This window comes from Danio rerio, chromosome 8 (genome assembly GCF_052040795.2).
Source record: "Danio rerio strain M-AB ecotype USA chromosome 8, GRCz13ab, whole genome shotgun sequence".
NCBI classification, from domain to species: domain Eukaryota; kingdom Metazoa; phylum Chordata; class Actinopteri; order Cypriniformes; family Danionidae; genus Danio; species Danio rerio.
This window is the reverse complement of record NC_141028.1, coordinates 26,461,662-26,479,611: the sequence shown is the minus strand read 5'-3', so window position 1 is coordinate 26,479,611 and position 17,950 is coordinate 26,461,662. Positions and strand designations below refer to the sequence as shown.

The 17,950-nt window shown below is 37.0% G+C and overlaps 1 protein-coding gene across 13 annotated transcripts in view; it reads right to left on the bottom strand.

The window, feature by feature from the left end:
- im:7152855 overlaps nucleotides 1–17,950 on the bottom strand; it is a 35,686-nt gene that overhangs the window by 11,101 nt on the left and 6,635 nt on the right. The window contains exons 5-17 of one of the 13 annotated variants that reach the window (XM_087264769.1): nucleotides 14,167–14,185; nucleotides 13,647–14,040; nucleotides 13,297–13,405; nucleotides 10,607–10,821; nucleotides 9,382–9,481; nucleotides 9,161–9,234; nucleotides 8,402–8,478; nucleotides 6,676–6,959; nucleotides 6,031–6,172; nucleotides 5,740–5,946; nucleotides 3,818–3,960; nucleotides 1,019–1,204; nucleotides 840–926 (exon numbers count right to left, since the gene is read on the bottom strand). In XM_087264769.1, coding sequence (XP_087120895.1) covers nucleotides 5,752–5,946; nucleotides 6,031–6,172; nucleotides 6,676–6,806 — 468 coding nt within the window. In that variant the 5' untranslated portion in view covers nucleotides 6,807–6,959; nucleotides 8,402–8,478; nucleotides 9,161–9,234; ... (3 more) ...; nucleotides 13,647–14,040; nucleotides 14,167–14,185 and the 3' untranslated portion in view covers nucleotides 840–926; nucleotides 1,019–1,204; nucleotides 3,818–3,960; nucleotides 5,740–5,751. Of the gene's footprint in view, nucleotides 1–839; nucleotides 927–1,018; nucleotides 1,205–2,540; nucleotides 2,590–3,817; nucleotides 3,961–5,739; nucleotides 5,947–6,030; nucleotides 6,173–6,675; nucleotides 6,960–8,401; nucleotides 8,479–9,160; nucleotides 9,235–9,381; nucleotides 9,482–10,606; nucleotides 10,822–13,296; nucleotides 13,406–13,646; nucleotides 14,041–14,166; nucleotides 14,186–17,950 lie in introns of all 13 variants that reach the window. The other 12 variants (XM_087264775.1, XM_087264779.1, XM_087264774.1 and 9 more) reach the window with 12 other exon arrangements.

Below are 17,950 nucleotides of genomic sequence, written 5' to 3'. Positions count from 1 at the left end.
CAAAGTTTAGACGTTAGATTTAAGGATTGTTTTGTTTTGTTAATTTCTTTGATTTGGCTTTGATTTGGCTTACATTCATTGTGTACTCAGAGAATTTTGTAAATGTATATTTCTTTTTCCATTATTATTGTTACATCTTTTGCTTAAACCATTGATTAAAATGCTTAAATTCTGAATCAATTCCTGCCTCATCCTTAATCTGTCACACACATTACATTTGTCCCACCTAAATGTTATAGCATTCATTTTAAACATCATAAAATCATAACAAGAAGTAAGAAATATAGTCTTGTCAAAGATGTCAACATTAAGGCAGTTTTTTATTAAAACAAAATATGAAAGTGAAAAAGAGAAATAAGCTTGTCTTTATATTATTTTACATATTTTAGGGAGAAACTCACTTAATTTTAACTTTTTTGCAGTGTAATGACTGTCATACTTTTTACAATGATTAAGAGGAGACACAAACTAAAATATACTTCAGTGTAACAATAGATAATAGACTTTAGAATTTTGTCAGACATATTTAAAACAAGAATCATTTGATAACATGTTCGTAAACTCTATTTAAAGATCATAGTTTAGCACCAAAATACTAATAAATTATTATTTGAAATCTTTATACTTTCCACTATCCTTCAAACCACTAATTTTTTCTCATTTGTCTGCAAAATCTTTAGACAAAAAGGTTTAAAACCTTAAAACTAGGGCAGGAAAAAATCACTTATTATTTTATATATTATAGTAAATGTAGATCAAAATAAAAATCTCTTCAAAACCAAACTTTAGAGTGTGTGTTTACTGCTTGTCTGAAAAAAGCTTTATTAATTGAGTCATACCTCAGTGACCTGGTTGTCTCTGGTCATTAAGTGCTGTACGGTCTGTCCATCTACTGTTGTGATCTGCTGAATATATGCCGCCTCCTCCTAATAAAAGAAGCATTTTGTCAAAAACATGCCTCTAAAACCTGAGTTTATATTACATTTATACATTTACCACTTTATAAAATCTAAACCACCTTGCATTAGATACAAGATCAAATGTAATACTCTTCTTTGTGATTTTCGATAACCACCCAACATTAAATACAGGCTGTAAATGAGAAAGTCAGAAAGACTTTGATCCTGAGCCACAATGATGTGTTTCTGACCCAGCGCTTGCTGTAATCTCTCTGGGCTGATGACCGTTTGACCCGCCTGCAAATCTATAAATCACAGAAGAAGTAATTTAATGCAACAAAGTAACAAGATGTGTCTAATAAACAGACCAGGGCTGTGTGACTACAGAGTAGAGGAACTATGACATCACCTTGTAGGCCAATCGGCTTCTAGCATAAAACTGGTTCCTGGTTTCAATAAAATCCCCATAAGATTTTCCTATAGACTTCTCGAAGATTGCAAATAATTAGCTCTGTGTTCAAACACAGTTCATTACACTTACACGTTTTGTCCAACAGGATAATCCTCACACAACATTTATACAGACCTACAGTACATGCCTTTTGGATAGTTTCTCAATGAGAAATACATTTGTTTTGCTTTACAGTTGTTATATAAGTTTTAAAACATGTACTGTACGTTTTAGAAATGTGCCTTTAGATTCTTATCATAAGACATGTTTAAATAAGTGTATTGCCTGCGTGCACATAGCCCGTTAAACTTAGTGAAAACCTAGCTATGACAAATCCCATATTCTTTTTCATAAACGACAGAAATGAGGGGCAAGTCTGTCAAACGCCTGCAAATGCCATCATGGATAGAGAACATTAACATTCTTTTTTGTTATGACGTACAGAAAAAAGCAGCCCATACAGTCACATATGATATACGTTCTAAGGTGAGTGTAAAAGAGTTTCAGGAGGAGTATAAATATTGCATTTATAGTTAAAAATTTGTTCAGATGAAGAAAAAAAAAGAAAAAAGAAAAAAAAATCATTAGATGTATGTTAATGTAAAATAATCATGTTTAAATGTCAGTAAATATTTATATATTTTTACAAATTCATTAACAACTTTGCATTACTGAGAGCAGGAAAGAGACCGGGTGTCCTATGGTAAGCAGAATCTTTATTAAATAGCTTTATTTAAATAAATGATACCCTAACCCTAATGAAATTAATGAATCTGTCATGATGGTCATTATCTTCACACAATATGAAGGCCCAATAAGAAAAAAAACTACAACCTATATAAAATATGATTTATGAAAACACTTTCACCAAATAACAGACAAATCCAAATGTCCAACACAAGCTGTAAATTTGGGCTGCATTCCAGACAAGCTCACCTCAAAGACGTATAATGTCTCTGATAAAAAAATTCAAAAGTGGAATTTATCTAATGTATTTTGTGTCGTAAAAATAAAATGTGAAAGTATCTTGAGTTTGTGGTAGCCACAAGCCTTATTTAAGCGATTTAACCAAAATCACATTTAAGAAGCCCATTGACTTCGGGACAAGGGAACCGGAACTCGCTTCTGGGTTTTTGCAACAAATTGACATCATAGTTCCTCCATTCAATTATATTCATTCCAGCACTTACTCTGCAGTGTAGCTAAAGTTTCTTCATCATTGTTGATGATGATGGTCTGCTGTGACGGGACGAAGCGAGCCGTTACAGTTGAACCAAAAAATAATTTTTGAGAGTTTCAATGAGGAACAATGTGTTTCTGTGTCGTTTACACTTTTACACTGGCAATTTATTACAGTTTCAGCTAAAAATCTTTTTTTTTTAAATCCCCCGCATCTTAGATAGCCTGTGGGTGTGTAAATTGCCATTTCTTTTAAAGGTGCAGTAGGTGATCTTCCACTATGCTAACAGCTTAGCATTAATCTCTGAATTACAGTACTCTGAATCCTAGCCGTCCAGAGCCACGCCTCCTGAAACAGGAGCACGCTCACCTTAAAGATGACAGCATAACCCTCTCTTGTGTGTTAAAAGTGACTAGTGCTTGTCCGGCGGTGTGCTGGAATTACACTCATTACTAAGCCAAACTGACATGCTATTTCAGAGCGAATATTTAGAGTTGCATGGCAAACATTATAGGGAGAGGCTAGGCAGAATAGTGGTACTTACTTGTGTTTTGTTGTTAAACTAATTCAAATCTACATTATCGATGCTGTAAAAGGTCCCTTATGAAACTGAAAATAGACTTATCAATCTTTCACCGGAAGATTTAAGTGGCTGAACAACACTTCTGTGAAGATATAACCCATTTGTAACAACAACATACAACGTTACATCCGCTTTGCGTGAAGCTAAAATAATTTTAAAACAAAACATTACCTGTCTAAGAGAAATCCTTCAGCCATGGTGTCATCTTTTCTTCAGTGTGCAAAGGTAACCCCAGTATTGATTCAGGTTTTAAAAAGTTTTGATTCAGCATGTTTTTGCCGATCGCGCACGCGAGTTCTCTCACTCTCTCGTGAACGCGCAGTTCGTCTATGCACAAACAGCTGTCGACGGAGCTGCGTACAAACGGCTGCGCAGTTGTTTAAATCTGCATTTGCTGACAGACAGTTTGAGCTGCTTATCGGAATTCCATGAGATGTCGGCCTGACTATTTAATTGAATTAACATTTTTTTAGTTTTATGCCTTACCCAAAATATAAAAATGCATATAAACACATTTAGATCATTAACTTTAAGCAGTACAATTGGAATGTGAAGAGACTTTCAACCAGCACAACAACAAATGCTTCTGAAGACAGACACCTACTGCACCTTTAAGCTGGGAAAGCATTTATGGTTGTATCTGTATTAATAATGTAAACAGTACAAATTCTAAGATTTGCTAATTTATTTGAATGATTGCTCACCTTTAGGCGCACACCTGGCAGGAGTAAGGCTTCTCGTTGGTTTATGTCATCATGTGGCGTCGCAGGTCTTTCGTGTTTTTAGAGGCAAAACTGCAGCTGGTGCATTTATGAGGCCTCAAATATGCATGCAAGGCCATGTGAGTCTAGGATAAAAAAATATATATATACACATTTATAATAATTACACACAGGCAAAGACTTTAATCCAAAGCTACTTCCCCTACACTTACGTTTTGTCAGTCTGTGCGCTTTTTTAAACACAATGTTATATTGAAGTTCCTTCATTTTGTTTTGGAACTCAAATGATTTACACCCATTTGAAACAGATTCTGAATCTTTTCTCAGTGTCTGAAACAAATAATTTAAGGATCCTGTCTCTTTAATAGCTACATTCAGAGAGGGTATTATTTTCTGAAATCTGAATATCATCTTTGAAAGCTCCTTATAGGGATAGTTTACCACATTTTGAAGAAAGCAGGAAACCTGTAAACATTGACCTCCATAGTAGGAAAAACAAATACTGTAAAAGTAAATGGTTACAGGTTTCCAGTAGCCTTTAAAATATAATGTTTAGGGTTTAAAAGAAGAAAGAAACTAAAATGGATGAACTACTTAAGTAAATAATGAGTAATTTTTTTTGGCAGAATTGTTTTTACTTTAAGTGCTCACCGGCCACTTTATTAGGTAAACCTTACTAGTACCAGGTTGGACTCAGAATGCATTTAAAACTGCCCTAATCCTTTATGGCATAGATTCAACAAGGGACTGAAAATATTCCTTAGAGATTTGAGTTTATATTGATATGACAGCATCACGCAGTTGCGGCAGATTTATTGGCTGCCAATCCATGATGTGAATCTCCTGTTCCACAACATCCCAAATGTGCTCTATTGGATTGAGAGCTGGTGACTGTAGAGGCCATTTAAGTACAGTGAACTCATTGTCATGTTCAAGAAACCAGTCTTAGATGATCCACGCTTTATGACATGGTGCTTTATCCTGCTGGAAGTAGCCATCAGAAAATAAGTACACTGTGTTCATAAGGGGACAGCAACAATACTCAGGTTGGCTGTGGCATCGACACAATGCTCAATTGATACTAATGAACCCAAAGTGTGCCAGGAAAATATCCCCCACAGCATTAAACCAAAACCACCACCTACAGCCTGAACCAGTGATACAAGGCAGGATGGATCCATGTTTTCATGTTGTTGACGCCAAATTCTGACCCTACCTTTAAAATGTTGCAGCAGAAATTGAGACTTATCAGACGAGGCAATTTTTTCCTGTCTTGTATTGTCCAACTTTGATGAGCCTCTATGAATTGTAGCCTCAGTTTCCTGTGTTTAGCTGACAGGAGTGACACCCGGTGTGGTCTTCTGCTGCTGCTGTAGCCCATGTGCTCAAGGTTTGACGTGTTGTGCATTTAGAGATGCTCTTCTGCATACCTCGGTTGTAACGAGTAGTTATTTGACTTACTTTTGCCATTCTATCAGCTGGAACCAGTCTGGCCATTCTCCTCTGACCTCTGGCATCAACAAGGCATTTGTGCCCAAATAACTGCCGCTCACTTGAGATTTTCTCTTTTTCTGACCATTCTTTGTTAACTTAATCCCATTTGATCAGAAGTTTCCTTTCTATCCGATTCTAATGCTCGGTTTGAACTGCAGCAGATTGTCTTGACCATGTCTACATGCCTAAAAACATTGAGTTGCTGCCATGTGATTGTCTGAACTGAAATTTAATGTTAATGAGCAGTTGGACAGGTGTACATAATAAAGTGGCCGGTGAGTGTATATTTATGATGCATTATGTTCTTTAAAACTTCGCAAATCCTTTACAAACAGCCACATTACACATTACAAGAAAAGCAGTATCTGAAAAAAAGCAGCATAAAAAATGAAAAGCTCAACCCAACACACCTTGACTTCTGGCTAAGAAGGTGCTGCGAAATCACAGTCGGGGCATTTGAATGTTTTGGGGTCGATGTGCGCCCTCTTGTGGTTCTCCATGTCCGATCGGCCATGGAAAGCCTCCATGCAGATGCGACATGAGAAGCGCTTGGTGTTCAGCTGTTGAGAATGGGGTAATGAAGACAGCGGAGGAGATGCTGGAGCTTCACTGCTGAGCTGCAGAAAGAGGATTTAATCAATTTAACTTTCCATTAGGACTATTGGTTATTCTATCTGAATTCTTACAAAACACAGTCTCACCTCCACCTGCTGCAGGACTCCGTCTGTCAAGCCTGAGCTAACGTAAAACTTCTCTTTATTTTCTTTGAGAGGTGTAGAGATGGACAAGGGCTCAGTACTCACTTCCATCACCTGAGGCTCTGCTGAGGGCTCCTCTAAACTGCTGTCAAACACACACAGACAAACAAACACACACATTTATGACATAAATACCTCACATTGGTGATTAGGAAATATCATAACCTTTCAAATTGTGCAAAATACTATAAAATATTTAGCAAATAAAATGTACATTAAATGCATTTTTTATTTTTATTTTGCATCCACAGGTCACATGGTGTAAACAAAATCCACTTTTTAAAGATATGGATCTCTTATTAATGGAAAAATAGATTTTACAAGATGCATTTGCACAACTTTTTTAGTTTTTGTGTTCATCTTGATATTCTGAATCCACAAGCCCTCTGTGAAATCACACACTATAACCTTCCAGATAAAACCACCTTTGTGTCACTGTGTGATTGTTGGCATTATTTATTGTGAGAAAATGAGTTTAAGTCTCATAACACTTCACAATAATATTTAATCAACACAATATCGCAGTTTTACACACATTTGTAATGGAAAATGCACCTATTGTCTGTTTTTGACATTCAGTAGTAGTACCTGTGTGTTGTCTCCTCAGAGATCTGCTCCACCACACTGAAATCAGTACCTTCATATGCACCAATGCCAATCTGTGCCACTTCCTGTTCCACTTCTTGTGCCACAGCAGTCTCCTCTTGCTCCACAGCCATCTCGAATGACTCCTGCACCAGAGTGTCTCCATTTTCTGACACATGGAAGGTTACAATCTTTTGAGGCTGTAAGGATTAGCCTTCACTCCCAGAGCCAGATCAGGACCACGACCCTGTCTCCAGAGCTTTATCATCTGTTTTCAGCACCGCCACCTGAGAACAGAGATTAAACTGATCATTCGCTATGGAAAAATAATCATTTGTGAATCTTACTTTTTTACAAATTTTATTGACTACCTACAAAGCCCTGAACAGCTTAGCTCGCCAGTATTTGGGGGAGCTCCTGGTGTATTATAGCCCCTCACACCCACTATGCTCAATTAATTCTGGACACTTGATTATTCCCAGAATATCAAAGTCAACTGTAGGCAGTAGATCTTTCTGTCAGTTTAAAACTAGATTAAAGACACATCTCTGTGCATTAGCATACACATCAAACACAAATGCTTTTGAAATCCAAATCCTCTAAAGGATTTTTACTCTGCATTTTTTTAGGACAACTGGAGCCGGGAACACTTCCCAAAAGACATTATAATTTGAACAGCATCTGCACTTATGTTAGTTTGTTTGACTTTCCTTCCTGCAGCTTCTTCACAATGAACGTGTTCTCCAGTCTCCGGCGCCTAGACTGCAGCTCAGCAGGAACATTTCAACTGGGCCTGGTTTCTTAAGGTTTTTTCTTTTACTTTCGTCAATTGTTGAAGTTGGTTCCTTTTCGCTGTCGCCACTGGCTTGCATGGTTCAGGACTTGTGGAGCTGCACATTGATGGATTTGCTCTTTACTGTTTGGACTTTCAGCAGTGAAAATTAAACCACACTGAACTGAACTAAAACTCTGAAAACTGGACTGACACAGTTTCAATTTACTAGAACTTCTATGTTAAGCTGCTTTGACACAATCTACATTGTAATAGAAGTATAGAATTGAAGATGCACTGAAGTGAATTTACGTATGGCCTAATGTCAGATGTCATTAGTGTCCCACTCTTTGATGGACACCAAATTCAAGGACTTTTAAATCATTAATTATTTTAAGTCGGGCATCTTTGCAATTCAGACCCCAGCATACATAGTGCCACGAAAATCCTTCCTGTACTTAACATTTCACTAACACTTAATGTTCATTAAAATGTTATAATTATGATGTTTTGAATGTGTCATTTTAAAACATGTTGACTGTTTTAAACAACTTTAAAAAACTTTAATACACCTAGTAGAATTCAGTACTGGTAATATTCAAATGTGGTACCTGAAGTATAGATAAATTTCATTATTTGTCATTTGTAAAAGATGAATTTCTTATTTTCTTTCCACTCAGTTTTTTGAAAGCAGTAATTGTTAAAATAACACCATCGACTTTAAATTAGGGTTGGGCGATGTCAACCATTTGGCAAAGTACAATGTCTTATGTGAAACATCGCAATGGATGATGGCATCGTCACCAGTGGTGAATTAATTATTTATGAATAATGAATTAATTCATAACAAATTAATTATTTGTAGCCTACCGTTTCAACTACCTGACCCGCATGGTCTTTGTTTTACCCATAACCAAATTATATATAAATAAAGATAAGTTGCACACAAAATACCACCTGTCAATAACTTTTTCCGCAGGACTCTGGCATGAATAGGCAGAGTGATCTGTGTCGTTATAATGGCGTCGACAAACCTGAAAGTGAAAGATTGATTGATAGATACAAGACTGAAGAGTCCTTAGTTAGAGACAAGTTTGATTAAAGATTACTAATAATAACTATAATTTAATAACTATAGTGAGACGTGATCCAGCGGTACATCCTTGATATACAGTCCGACGTGCACTGCTCCCTGGGGTTTTGTGCTCAAAGCACTTGCTGACTGCCTGGAGCTTAGATGTGTGAGTATGCTAGAGTGCATGACAGAGTGTGTGTGTGGTCACATGATGTGCGTTTTCAGTGGTGTAGTGTGGATAGAGATCTTTTCAGAAATGCTAGGTGAAATGCCAGTGTGAACGTGGATAGTTTTGTTCTGAAATGCCATTTTAAACTAAGACGTATTAGTGTAAACAGGGCGTGTGTATTTTTCGCAAGCGGGTTGCTGCTGCGACAAGGCAAGGTAGAAGATTGTGATGTCGGCTCAGCATTGTGATGTCTATCGGCCATTGGCAATGGATGATGGCATCGTCTATCTACTATTGATACTTAAAATTCATGCACTTTTAAGGACCTATGTTTGTTTGCAAGTACATTCCAGGCTTTGTATTCATATGTCTGAAATTCAAGTACTTTCAAGAAGCATGGGAACCCTGCAGTTTATATTTCAATAGAATTATGACTTATTCCAATACAAAATACCAATGTGCCACACAATACCTGTAGTTCTCTGTTGTTTTTCGTGTACAGCAGCAGATCTAAAGCATTTTAAGGTGAGAGGTCTGAGTTCTGGGCTATTAGAGAAGGTAAACATTTATTTAAATGAGCAATCTGAATATTATTATCACAATGTGGATGGTGTAATATGTGTAGATGAATTTTTAAAAATACACACATATTTTAGATATAATCACTGATCTACTGATAACTTTTCTACTGACCTTGCTCGTAAATGATGGTAGTGTTGCTCAGTGCATCTTGGGATACAGATGTGTTCCCTGTGGACTCCATGGTTTAGAGAGTAAGAGGGTCCACTGTTACCTTTAGGTTTAAAAACAAATCAATATCAAATAATCGATGGTTTGCTGTTTATTAAATGATTTTGGATGCAATGATTAGTGGTTCTTTGGCTCCATAAAGTGCATTTAAAATCCTTTAATACATGGCAAGTCATTGTTTATATCACTAATTACATGGTCATTTGCCAGGTTATTTATTCATTCATTCATTCATTTTCTTTTTGGCTTTGTCCCTTTATTAAAAAAGGTTGCCACAGCGGAATCAACCGCCAACTTATCCAGCATATTTTTTACGCAGCAGATGCCCTTCCAGCCACAACCCATCTCTGGGAAACCCATACACACTCATTTACACACACACATACACAATGGACAATTTAGCCTACCCAATTTACCTGTACCGCATGTCTTTGGACTGTGGGGGAAACCGGAGCACCCGTAAGAAACCCATGCAAACGCAGGGAGAACATGCAAACTCCACACAGAAACGCCAACTGACCCAGCCGAGGCTCGAACCAGCGACCTTCTTGCTGTGAGGCGACAGCACTACCTACTGCGCCACTGCGTCGCCTCATTTGCCAGGTTATATATTTGTCTTTGCAGTTTGATATTTGTCTAAAATCTTTTGTGTGTATATGAGATGGCAAATCTAATAACTATTATCAGTTGTTATAACATGTCAGCTTTCTCTCTACAAATATTTGAGAATTCTGTTAAGGTGGTTGACCCCAACAACTCCCTGGTGAAGCACATGTTGGTGTTCTCATGGTAAGAAGAGAAATGTGTCTCAGCTAAAAAGCTCCAGCAACTCTCATTGAGTTAATATAGTTACTACTAATGTTTGAGGGTGGCAAAAACATTTAGAACTGTGACCAAAACTGACCTACAGGTAACTGTGCATTCAGCTTATCAGACTTATATATACTAATATATAATAAGCATAATATATACTGTATCTTCCTGAAAATAAGTAGCATTTTTTCCCTTTTTTATCTAAAAACAAAATAGTGACATACATTTAAAAGTGATTTACATAATGCATTTCACATCAAGTAAGCAAAACATTCATACATTAGTTTAGACTTTCGGGAAAATATACTAGAATTTTTCTGCCCATTACATACAAGATGCACATCCATGTACTCACAATGGTCCCTTGAAATTCCTGGTTTTCATGCTGTAACCTCAGCTCCTCAATCTGCTCCAGGGTGAAAACAGGTGTCTGCTGTCGCCGGATCGGCTCATCTGGATGTGTTCCACTTCACTCTTTAAAAGTCTCAGGGTGGCGACACTGCACATGTAGCCGCAGGTTCTTCCTGTGTCACATCGTGAAGTGGCACATTTTACAGGAGAAGGGCGTTTCTGGGTAAAGATGAACAGACATGATCAGAAAACATTCCACCAATTTAACTGAGGAATAATTGATGACAGGCATTAAATTGTTAGAAAAATATTGCAAATTTAATAGATCAGAGTCATTTATCCCACTTGTACTACAGTTAGCACACCTAGAGACATTGTTGTATTTAAACTACTGCTGTGTGTGGGACCAGATTCTTAGCTATCTCAGAAAAAGCCTATAGTTTTACTGTGATTAGATTTTTGCCATTTGTGGTCTATGAAACAATTGAAACCATTCAGTATAATGCCTGCCTGGAACTACTTTAGCTGTTTGCTTCCATGAAAATAAATTGCAGACCTCAAAATGTTGATCAGAATCAAATACTGAACAGCCCTGTTTCATTAATTGTAAGGCAAGGCAAGTTTATTTATATAGCACATTTCATACACAGTGGCAAATTAAAGTGCTTTACATAAACAAGAATAAAAGAAACAAGTATAAGAAAAATGAAGACAAATAATAAAAATGATTTTAAAAAAAAACAAAAACAGGTAAAATGTGATATAAAAGAATGAAAAAGAAGAGAAAAACATAAAAGTGCGATTTGTTGGACGTAGCTCAGTGCTCATTCAGTAAAGGCACAGCTAAACAGATGTGTTTTCAGTCTTGATTTGAATGTGTCTACTGTTGGAGTACATCTGATCATTTCTGGAAGCTGATTCCAGCAGCGAGAGGCATAGTGGCTGAAAGCTGATTCACCCCGCTTTGACTGAACTCTTGGAATTTCTAGTTTATATGATCCTAAAGATCTGAGTGATCTGTTAGGTTTGTATTCAGTGAGCATATTTGTAATGTATTGAGGTCCTAGGCCATTTAAAGTCTATTCTGAATGTAACTGGGAGCCGGTGTAAACACCTGAGGACAGGTGTCATGTGCTCCGATTTTCTGGTTCTGGTCAGAATCCTGGCCGCAGCGTTCTGGATGAGCTGTAACTGTCCGACTGTCTTTTTAGGAAGACCAATGAGGAGTCCATTACAGTAATCCATCCTGCTGCTGATAAAAGCATGAACAAGTTTCTCTAAGTCTTCACTGGAAACGAAGCATCTGACTCTTGCAATGTTTTTGAGATGATAGTATGCTGATTTACTAACTGCTTTGACATGACTATTGAAACTCAGATCTGACTATAGAGTCACACCAATATTCTTGACCTTATTTTTTTGTTGTTTGACCTTTAGTGCCAAGGTACACATTCACCTTGAGAAACTCATCTCTATTCCCAAATGCAATGACTTCAGTTTTCTCTTTGTTTAACTGAAGTAAATTTTGGCACATCCAACTATTAATTTCATCAATGCACTGGTAGAGGGTGTCAATGGGGCTGTAGTCATTAGGCAGTAAGGCTAGGTAGATCTGAGTGTCATCAGCATAGCTGTGGTAGATTTTTTATTTTTTTTTCATTATTTGGCTCAGAGGGAGCATGTAAAGGCTGAACAGGAGAGGTGCCAGAATCGAGCCTTGTGGGACTCCACGTCATGGGTGTCCACTTCGACCTATGGTCACCTATACTGACATGGTAACCTCTACCTTCAAGGTAAGATCTAAACCATTTGAGGACCGTGCCAGACAGCCCAAACCAGTTTTCCAGCCAATCCAGAAGTATGCTGTGATCTATTGCCTGAATCTGTATTTAGGCGTATATCATTGATAAGCTTTATAAGAGCCCTCTCCGTACAATGATGTGCTCTGAAACCAGACTGAAAATTGTCTAAACACCTCTTGAAGCTAAAGAACTTGTTAACCTGGTTAAAAACAACTTTTTCAATGATTTTGCCAATGAAAGGGAGATTTAAGATTGGCCTGTAATTGCTCAATAAGGTGTTATCCAGGTTGCTCTTCTTCAAGAGGTGTTTAACAACTGCAGTTTTAAGTGAGTTTGGAAAAATCCCTGAGAGAAGTTGTAATGAAAAATTGCAAACTCGATTGAGCAAATCATACATTCTCATGCATATCATGTCAGGGAGGCATGGTCTGATCTTTAGTAAATCTCTGCCAAAAGCCAGAGGGCGCTCTCACAGAAACCCCATGATGAAATGCCCATGAAGAAACCCAGGAAATACCACTAACCCTTGTTGAATAAAAAGAATATTGTACTATTTTCATTGGTTTATTATGTCTAATAAACACAAGACTATGAAATACTCTTCCAGAAAGATTTATTTTAAACAATCGACTGTTATGAAGTGAGACTGGAGTAACAACATACTGTGTGGTGATGTCACTGGCCCATGAACATTTACAAGCTGTTGTCAAACTATTTCATAACTGTAGCACTTTGTTGCTGTTAAAAAGCAATTCAATCATATATTAACGTTAAACCGGCTGCTATAACATTATTTATCAATATCTGGACTTTATTGGATTCTCTGAAGCTACAGAAATTAAACATGTACAACATGAAATAGGTTAGGACCTTGAATAGGTTGTTTACATACCTTTAAATCAGTGTTGCTCAACCATGTTCCTGGAGGACCACTAACACTGCATGTTTTGGACGTCTCCTTTGTCACATCCATTACAGGTCTTTCAGTCTCTGCTAATGAGCTGAAGTGGCACAAACAGCTGTCATTATCACAGAATGATTATCTCTGTCATTTGAGTTTTGCATAGCTTATCAGTGTACAATGACTCTGTGTAGTGTGTAGTAAACGCTACTGCATCTGAACACATGTGCTGGATGTTTACTAGAACCGGCTTTACTGACAAAATGTGCATGAAAATTGTCTGCTATTAATCGCCCAGCCCTTCATGAAGTATAAACATTCCTGATAATTACAACACTAACCAGTGTGTTTAATGGTGATGTGGGACACCAGGAAGTCTTCTTTGTTCATTGAATGCTTGCACTCTTCACTTCTTTGTTGGTGTGGGACAGCTGATGATTGAGCAGGTGCTTCTTGTTATTACAGGTGTAATCGCAGAACTCACACTTGACTTTTCTCCCCATAGACTTCCATTTATACACACGCGAATGCGTCAGACCGAAAACGCAGGGTCATGTGTTAAGTTTCTCAGTTCGCTGTGGTGCACAGTTCAAACTTGGTGAACTCTGACCTGCGAAATCGCATCACTTGACTACGTGAGACTAGTCGAGGATCAAAACATGACATCCCTGGACAGAAATTTAAAACATGGAGCAATCGCTCCATAGAACATGGAAACTCAGGCACTTTGGAAACCTGTGAAAGGTGGACACAAGACTGTTGTCACATAAAAAACTGCCCTCATGAGACTGGTCAGAGTTAGTAAAATATAATGTCAATAAAATAATTTTTTTAATATTATTTCTGCATCTTGAATCTTACCACATCTATCTTTCGGCTCCTAAAAAGGAGAAACAAGAACACCGTAATCAGGTGTGAATTTTACGAATATATACATATACACACAGTTGAAGTCAGAATTATTAGTCCCCCTGTTTTTTTTTCCCCAATTTCTGTTTAACAGAGAGAAGATTTTTTTTTCAACACATTTCTAAACATAATAGTTTTAATAACTCATTTCTAATAACTGATTTTTTTCATCTTTGCCATGATGACAGTCAATAATATTTGACTAGATATTTTTCAAGACACTTAAAATGATCTTTAAAAAATTAAAACAATTTTTATTCTAGCTGAAATAAAAGAAATAAGACTTTCTCGAGAAGAAAAACTGTTATCAGACATACTGTGAAAACTTCCTTGCTCTGTTAAACATCATTTGGAAAATATATATAAAAAAGGAAAAAAAATTCTAAATGGGACTATTAATTCTGAACTCAACTGTATATGTGTGTATGTGTGTGTATATATATAATGTCTCTACCGTAATCTATGCAAAAGTTATTGTATTCCAACTGATGAGAGGTGCTGTACAAGCCACAGTGACCGATCATTGTTTTCATGTTTCACTATTCTTTTGTTTGATCAAACATAATTCACTGTGTTTGGACCACGTCAGACATATAAAAGGATTACTTATGCACATCACCTTAAAAACAGAGGAGAAATGGCCCTGAAGCACACAGCATAAGGTAAGAGATGACAGCTGTCTGTGCTATCTGGGGCTGCTTAGTGATCATAAATGTATTGTTTTCATTTCTGCACCATGGAAACACAGCGATTCATTCGGCAACTGTTTGATATGTGAATATAATTCAGTAAAAAGAATGCTAAAACCGTATGAGCACTGGCAAGAGCTTTCATTTGAGATGTAACTTGTACATGTGTCATATGAATAAAAATATGAAAACGAACCAATGTAAAACACCCAGCTAAGGTATCCAAAATACTGTGTATTTAAGTGTAAATAACTTTTGTACAGTAGAATAAAAACAAAATTATGCATATGTGCATAAAATATAGATTCTACACTTTCAAACGAAACCACCTACGGGGGTCTGGTGCAATGCTAGCCCTTTAAATCGTAAAGCGAAAGTCGATGACTGGGTCCGTTAAAGCTATGATTGATCTTCTGTCTTTTAGCTTGCTTTAGTAAAAGGGTTAAAGGGATCTTGTGTGAGGTCATTGATGATGAACTCATTTTTGCACTTGGTTTAAGATAAATGTTTTTGCTTCATTTTGTTTGGTGTTACTTGAAATTGTACTGATTGTTGGATTTTTTTTTATAATAAAATACTTTTAAAATCTCAAAATCTCTCTGGCTGTTTCTCAATATGCATTCTTCAGCGGTCTTGCGTCCTCGTGTTTTTGTGTAACGTCATCATCAGCTGCCAAAGTTTAGTTCCAATACTCAAGACTGCAAGAACAGAGGACGCGTGAAACTTCCCAGATGTGTTCTTGATATCGAGGACACACCGATGCAGACTTGAGCACCGATCTCACTCTGGAAGTCCCAGAAGTCATTGCGACTGGAGGTGGGAAGCGCAGCATTGTATACAGATTTATTATTAAAGTTCATAGATATCACTTATTTACCTCAGGAGTTTCCCTTAAATGAAACGGTGAATATAAACATTAGGATGGACATCTTAATAAAGGAATAAACAAATTAAGGGTGTTTGTTTGCTGAAATTCATATTAAAATCAGTTTCATTTATATTGTGCAACGTGTATTTATAATGTTTTTATGCATAGTATAGATTTTGAAAAAGGGAAAAACAATAAATCGTTGTATGAGTGCTGTAATGTTTAAAAAAAATTTCATGTGGTCATGTGGCCATCAGGAAGAATGCAGCATCTCATTTCTCACAGGACGTGTTGTCTGTTCTCACTGTCTCCCAAGTTTGTTCTTCTGGGGACACCTGGCAAGACCGGTCTCCACAAGAACGCAAGTTTGTTCTCTGCGTTCTTGGAATTAAGAAACAGCCTCTGTCTCGATCCTCTCTATTTCACAGGTTCAACCCCTTTTTGATTGCTATTGGCTGTAGTATCGGTCAATCCTCATTATCTTGGGTGATGTGGCGGGTTCTGCAGCCAATCTGAGTGGTCGCCAGGTTTTTAAAAGGATGACAATTGAGACGCCGTACAGAGACATTTGCGTTCCTGCCTTGTTGTTTGTTTTAATCTGCCTCTTGTTATTTCTTTTGTTTTTGGTATGAGTTGACAAAGATGACATTGCCATCTTGCTTACTTTCGTTATTTTTATTCTTCATCTGTGATCGTTTGTTGATAAACTTTGCAGTTGCCCCAAAGGATTTGGAGAGGAAATGTCACGCGACTAACATTCTTACAACACCTAGCGAACCTGGGCTGTTTCTCAATATGCGTTCTTGTCTATACTTGCGTTCTTGTGTCCTTGTGAAATGTCATCAACCGTCACCAAAGTACTGTTCCAATTCAAAGTTCACATCTTGCCAAATACAGATAAAATTCCCGGATGTGTACTTGCTCTGCGTTTTTCACCAAAGATGCTTCGAGAGGTGACTTGTGCAACTTGGGAAGCTCAGAGAATGCATTGCAGCTAAACCAGCAAACGCTAATGGCAGAGGGGAAAACCCACACGGTTTTAAAAATACTCCTTTACTGTGTCACAAAATAAAGCGTTAAAAGTTTTTTCAGGCAGAATGTAGTTGTTTAAACTCGAATCGTCAGTTTATTCACAAAGATAGAGCGTTTTTGACGATGTGCCTCAGGTTATGCGAACTCCAACTCCCAGCCTGCCAGCGGGAGCTCCTTCATCACCTCCCCCACCGAGAAGAGCTTTACTTCGGCCAGTCCATCTCGGATGTACCGCTGGATCTCATCACTCCATTGTAGTTAAAACATGATTTTTAATTCATCTTGTGAATATCTAGCGGACATTTTTTGGTCTTTAAATCTATCATTTGTTCTCAGGTGTATTATTTTGGCAGTATTATTTTGTTACCTTTTATAATTGTTTTTATTTAGGTTACCATGTTGTATGTTGTTTATCTTTGTTAGGCTAATTGTTTGACATTATCTTTATTTGTTATTGTGTATACACTTGTATAATTACCATTGCCGTTTATTAAATCTGATAATCAAAGAAACGTGTCTGTATATAATAACTCATTTTACTTCACATTTATATGAATATATGTATACATAATGTAGATTTATAATGTTAATATAATATTAATTAAAGGGTCGTGCTTGATATAGTTAAATCATTTTATTGTTAATGTACAGTGAAACTGATGAATCCATGGTGAGTGAGGTAAGTGACGTTATAAAGTACACTGCAGTTCCATTTGAAGAAGTACCCGACTTGTGTCCTTGCGTCCTCAGGAGTTCGTTCTTCCAAGTCTGAACTTGGCAAGTCTGAACTTCCAAGGACGCAAGTGCAATTTTTGCGTACTTGAAATTGAGAAATAGCCCAGGTTTAGGAGTGAGCGCTGTCTTTGTATTTTTCTGTTTGGTTGGGTTAGAGTAGGTAAGTTAGGCCAGGCACACGCTGAAGACTGGTTTTTCGATTATTTTGTTTTCAGTTAGGTAAAAAGGTTAAGCGGAGTTAGTTTGTTTTTGTTATTTTCTTTTCTTTCACCGACACTTTTGTCCTCTTCCCCTGCAGGGTTTATTGTTTTTGGATTATTCTTGTTCATATAAACTGTGTATAATTAACCTTTTGTAGTATTTGTTGTTATCTATATTCTTCTTCTTTATTATTACTATTTTCTGTTTAACT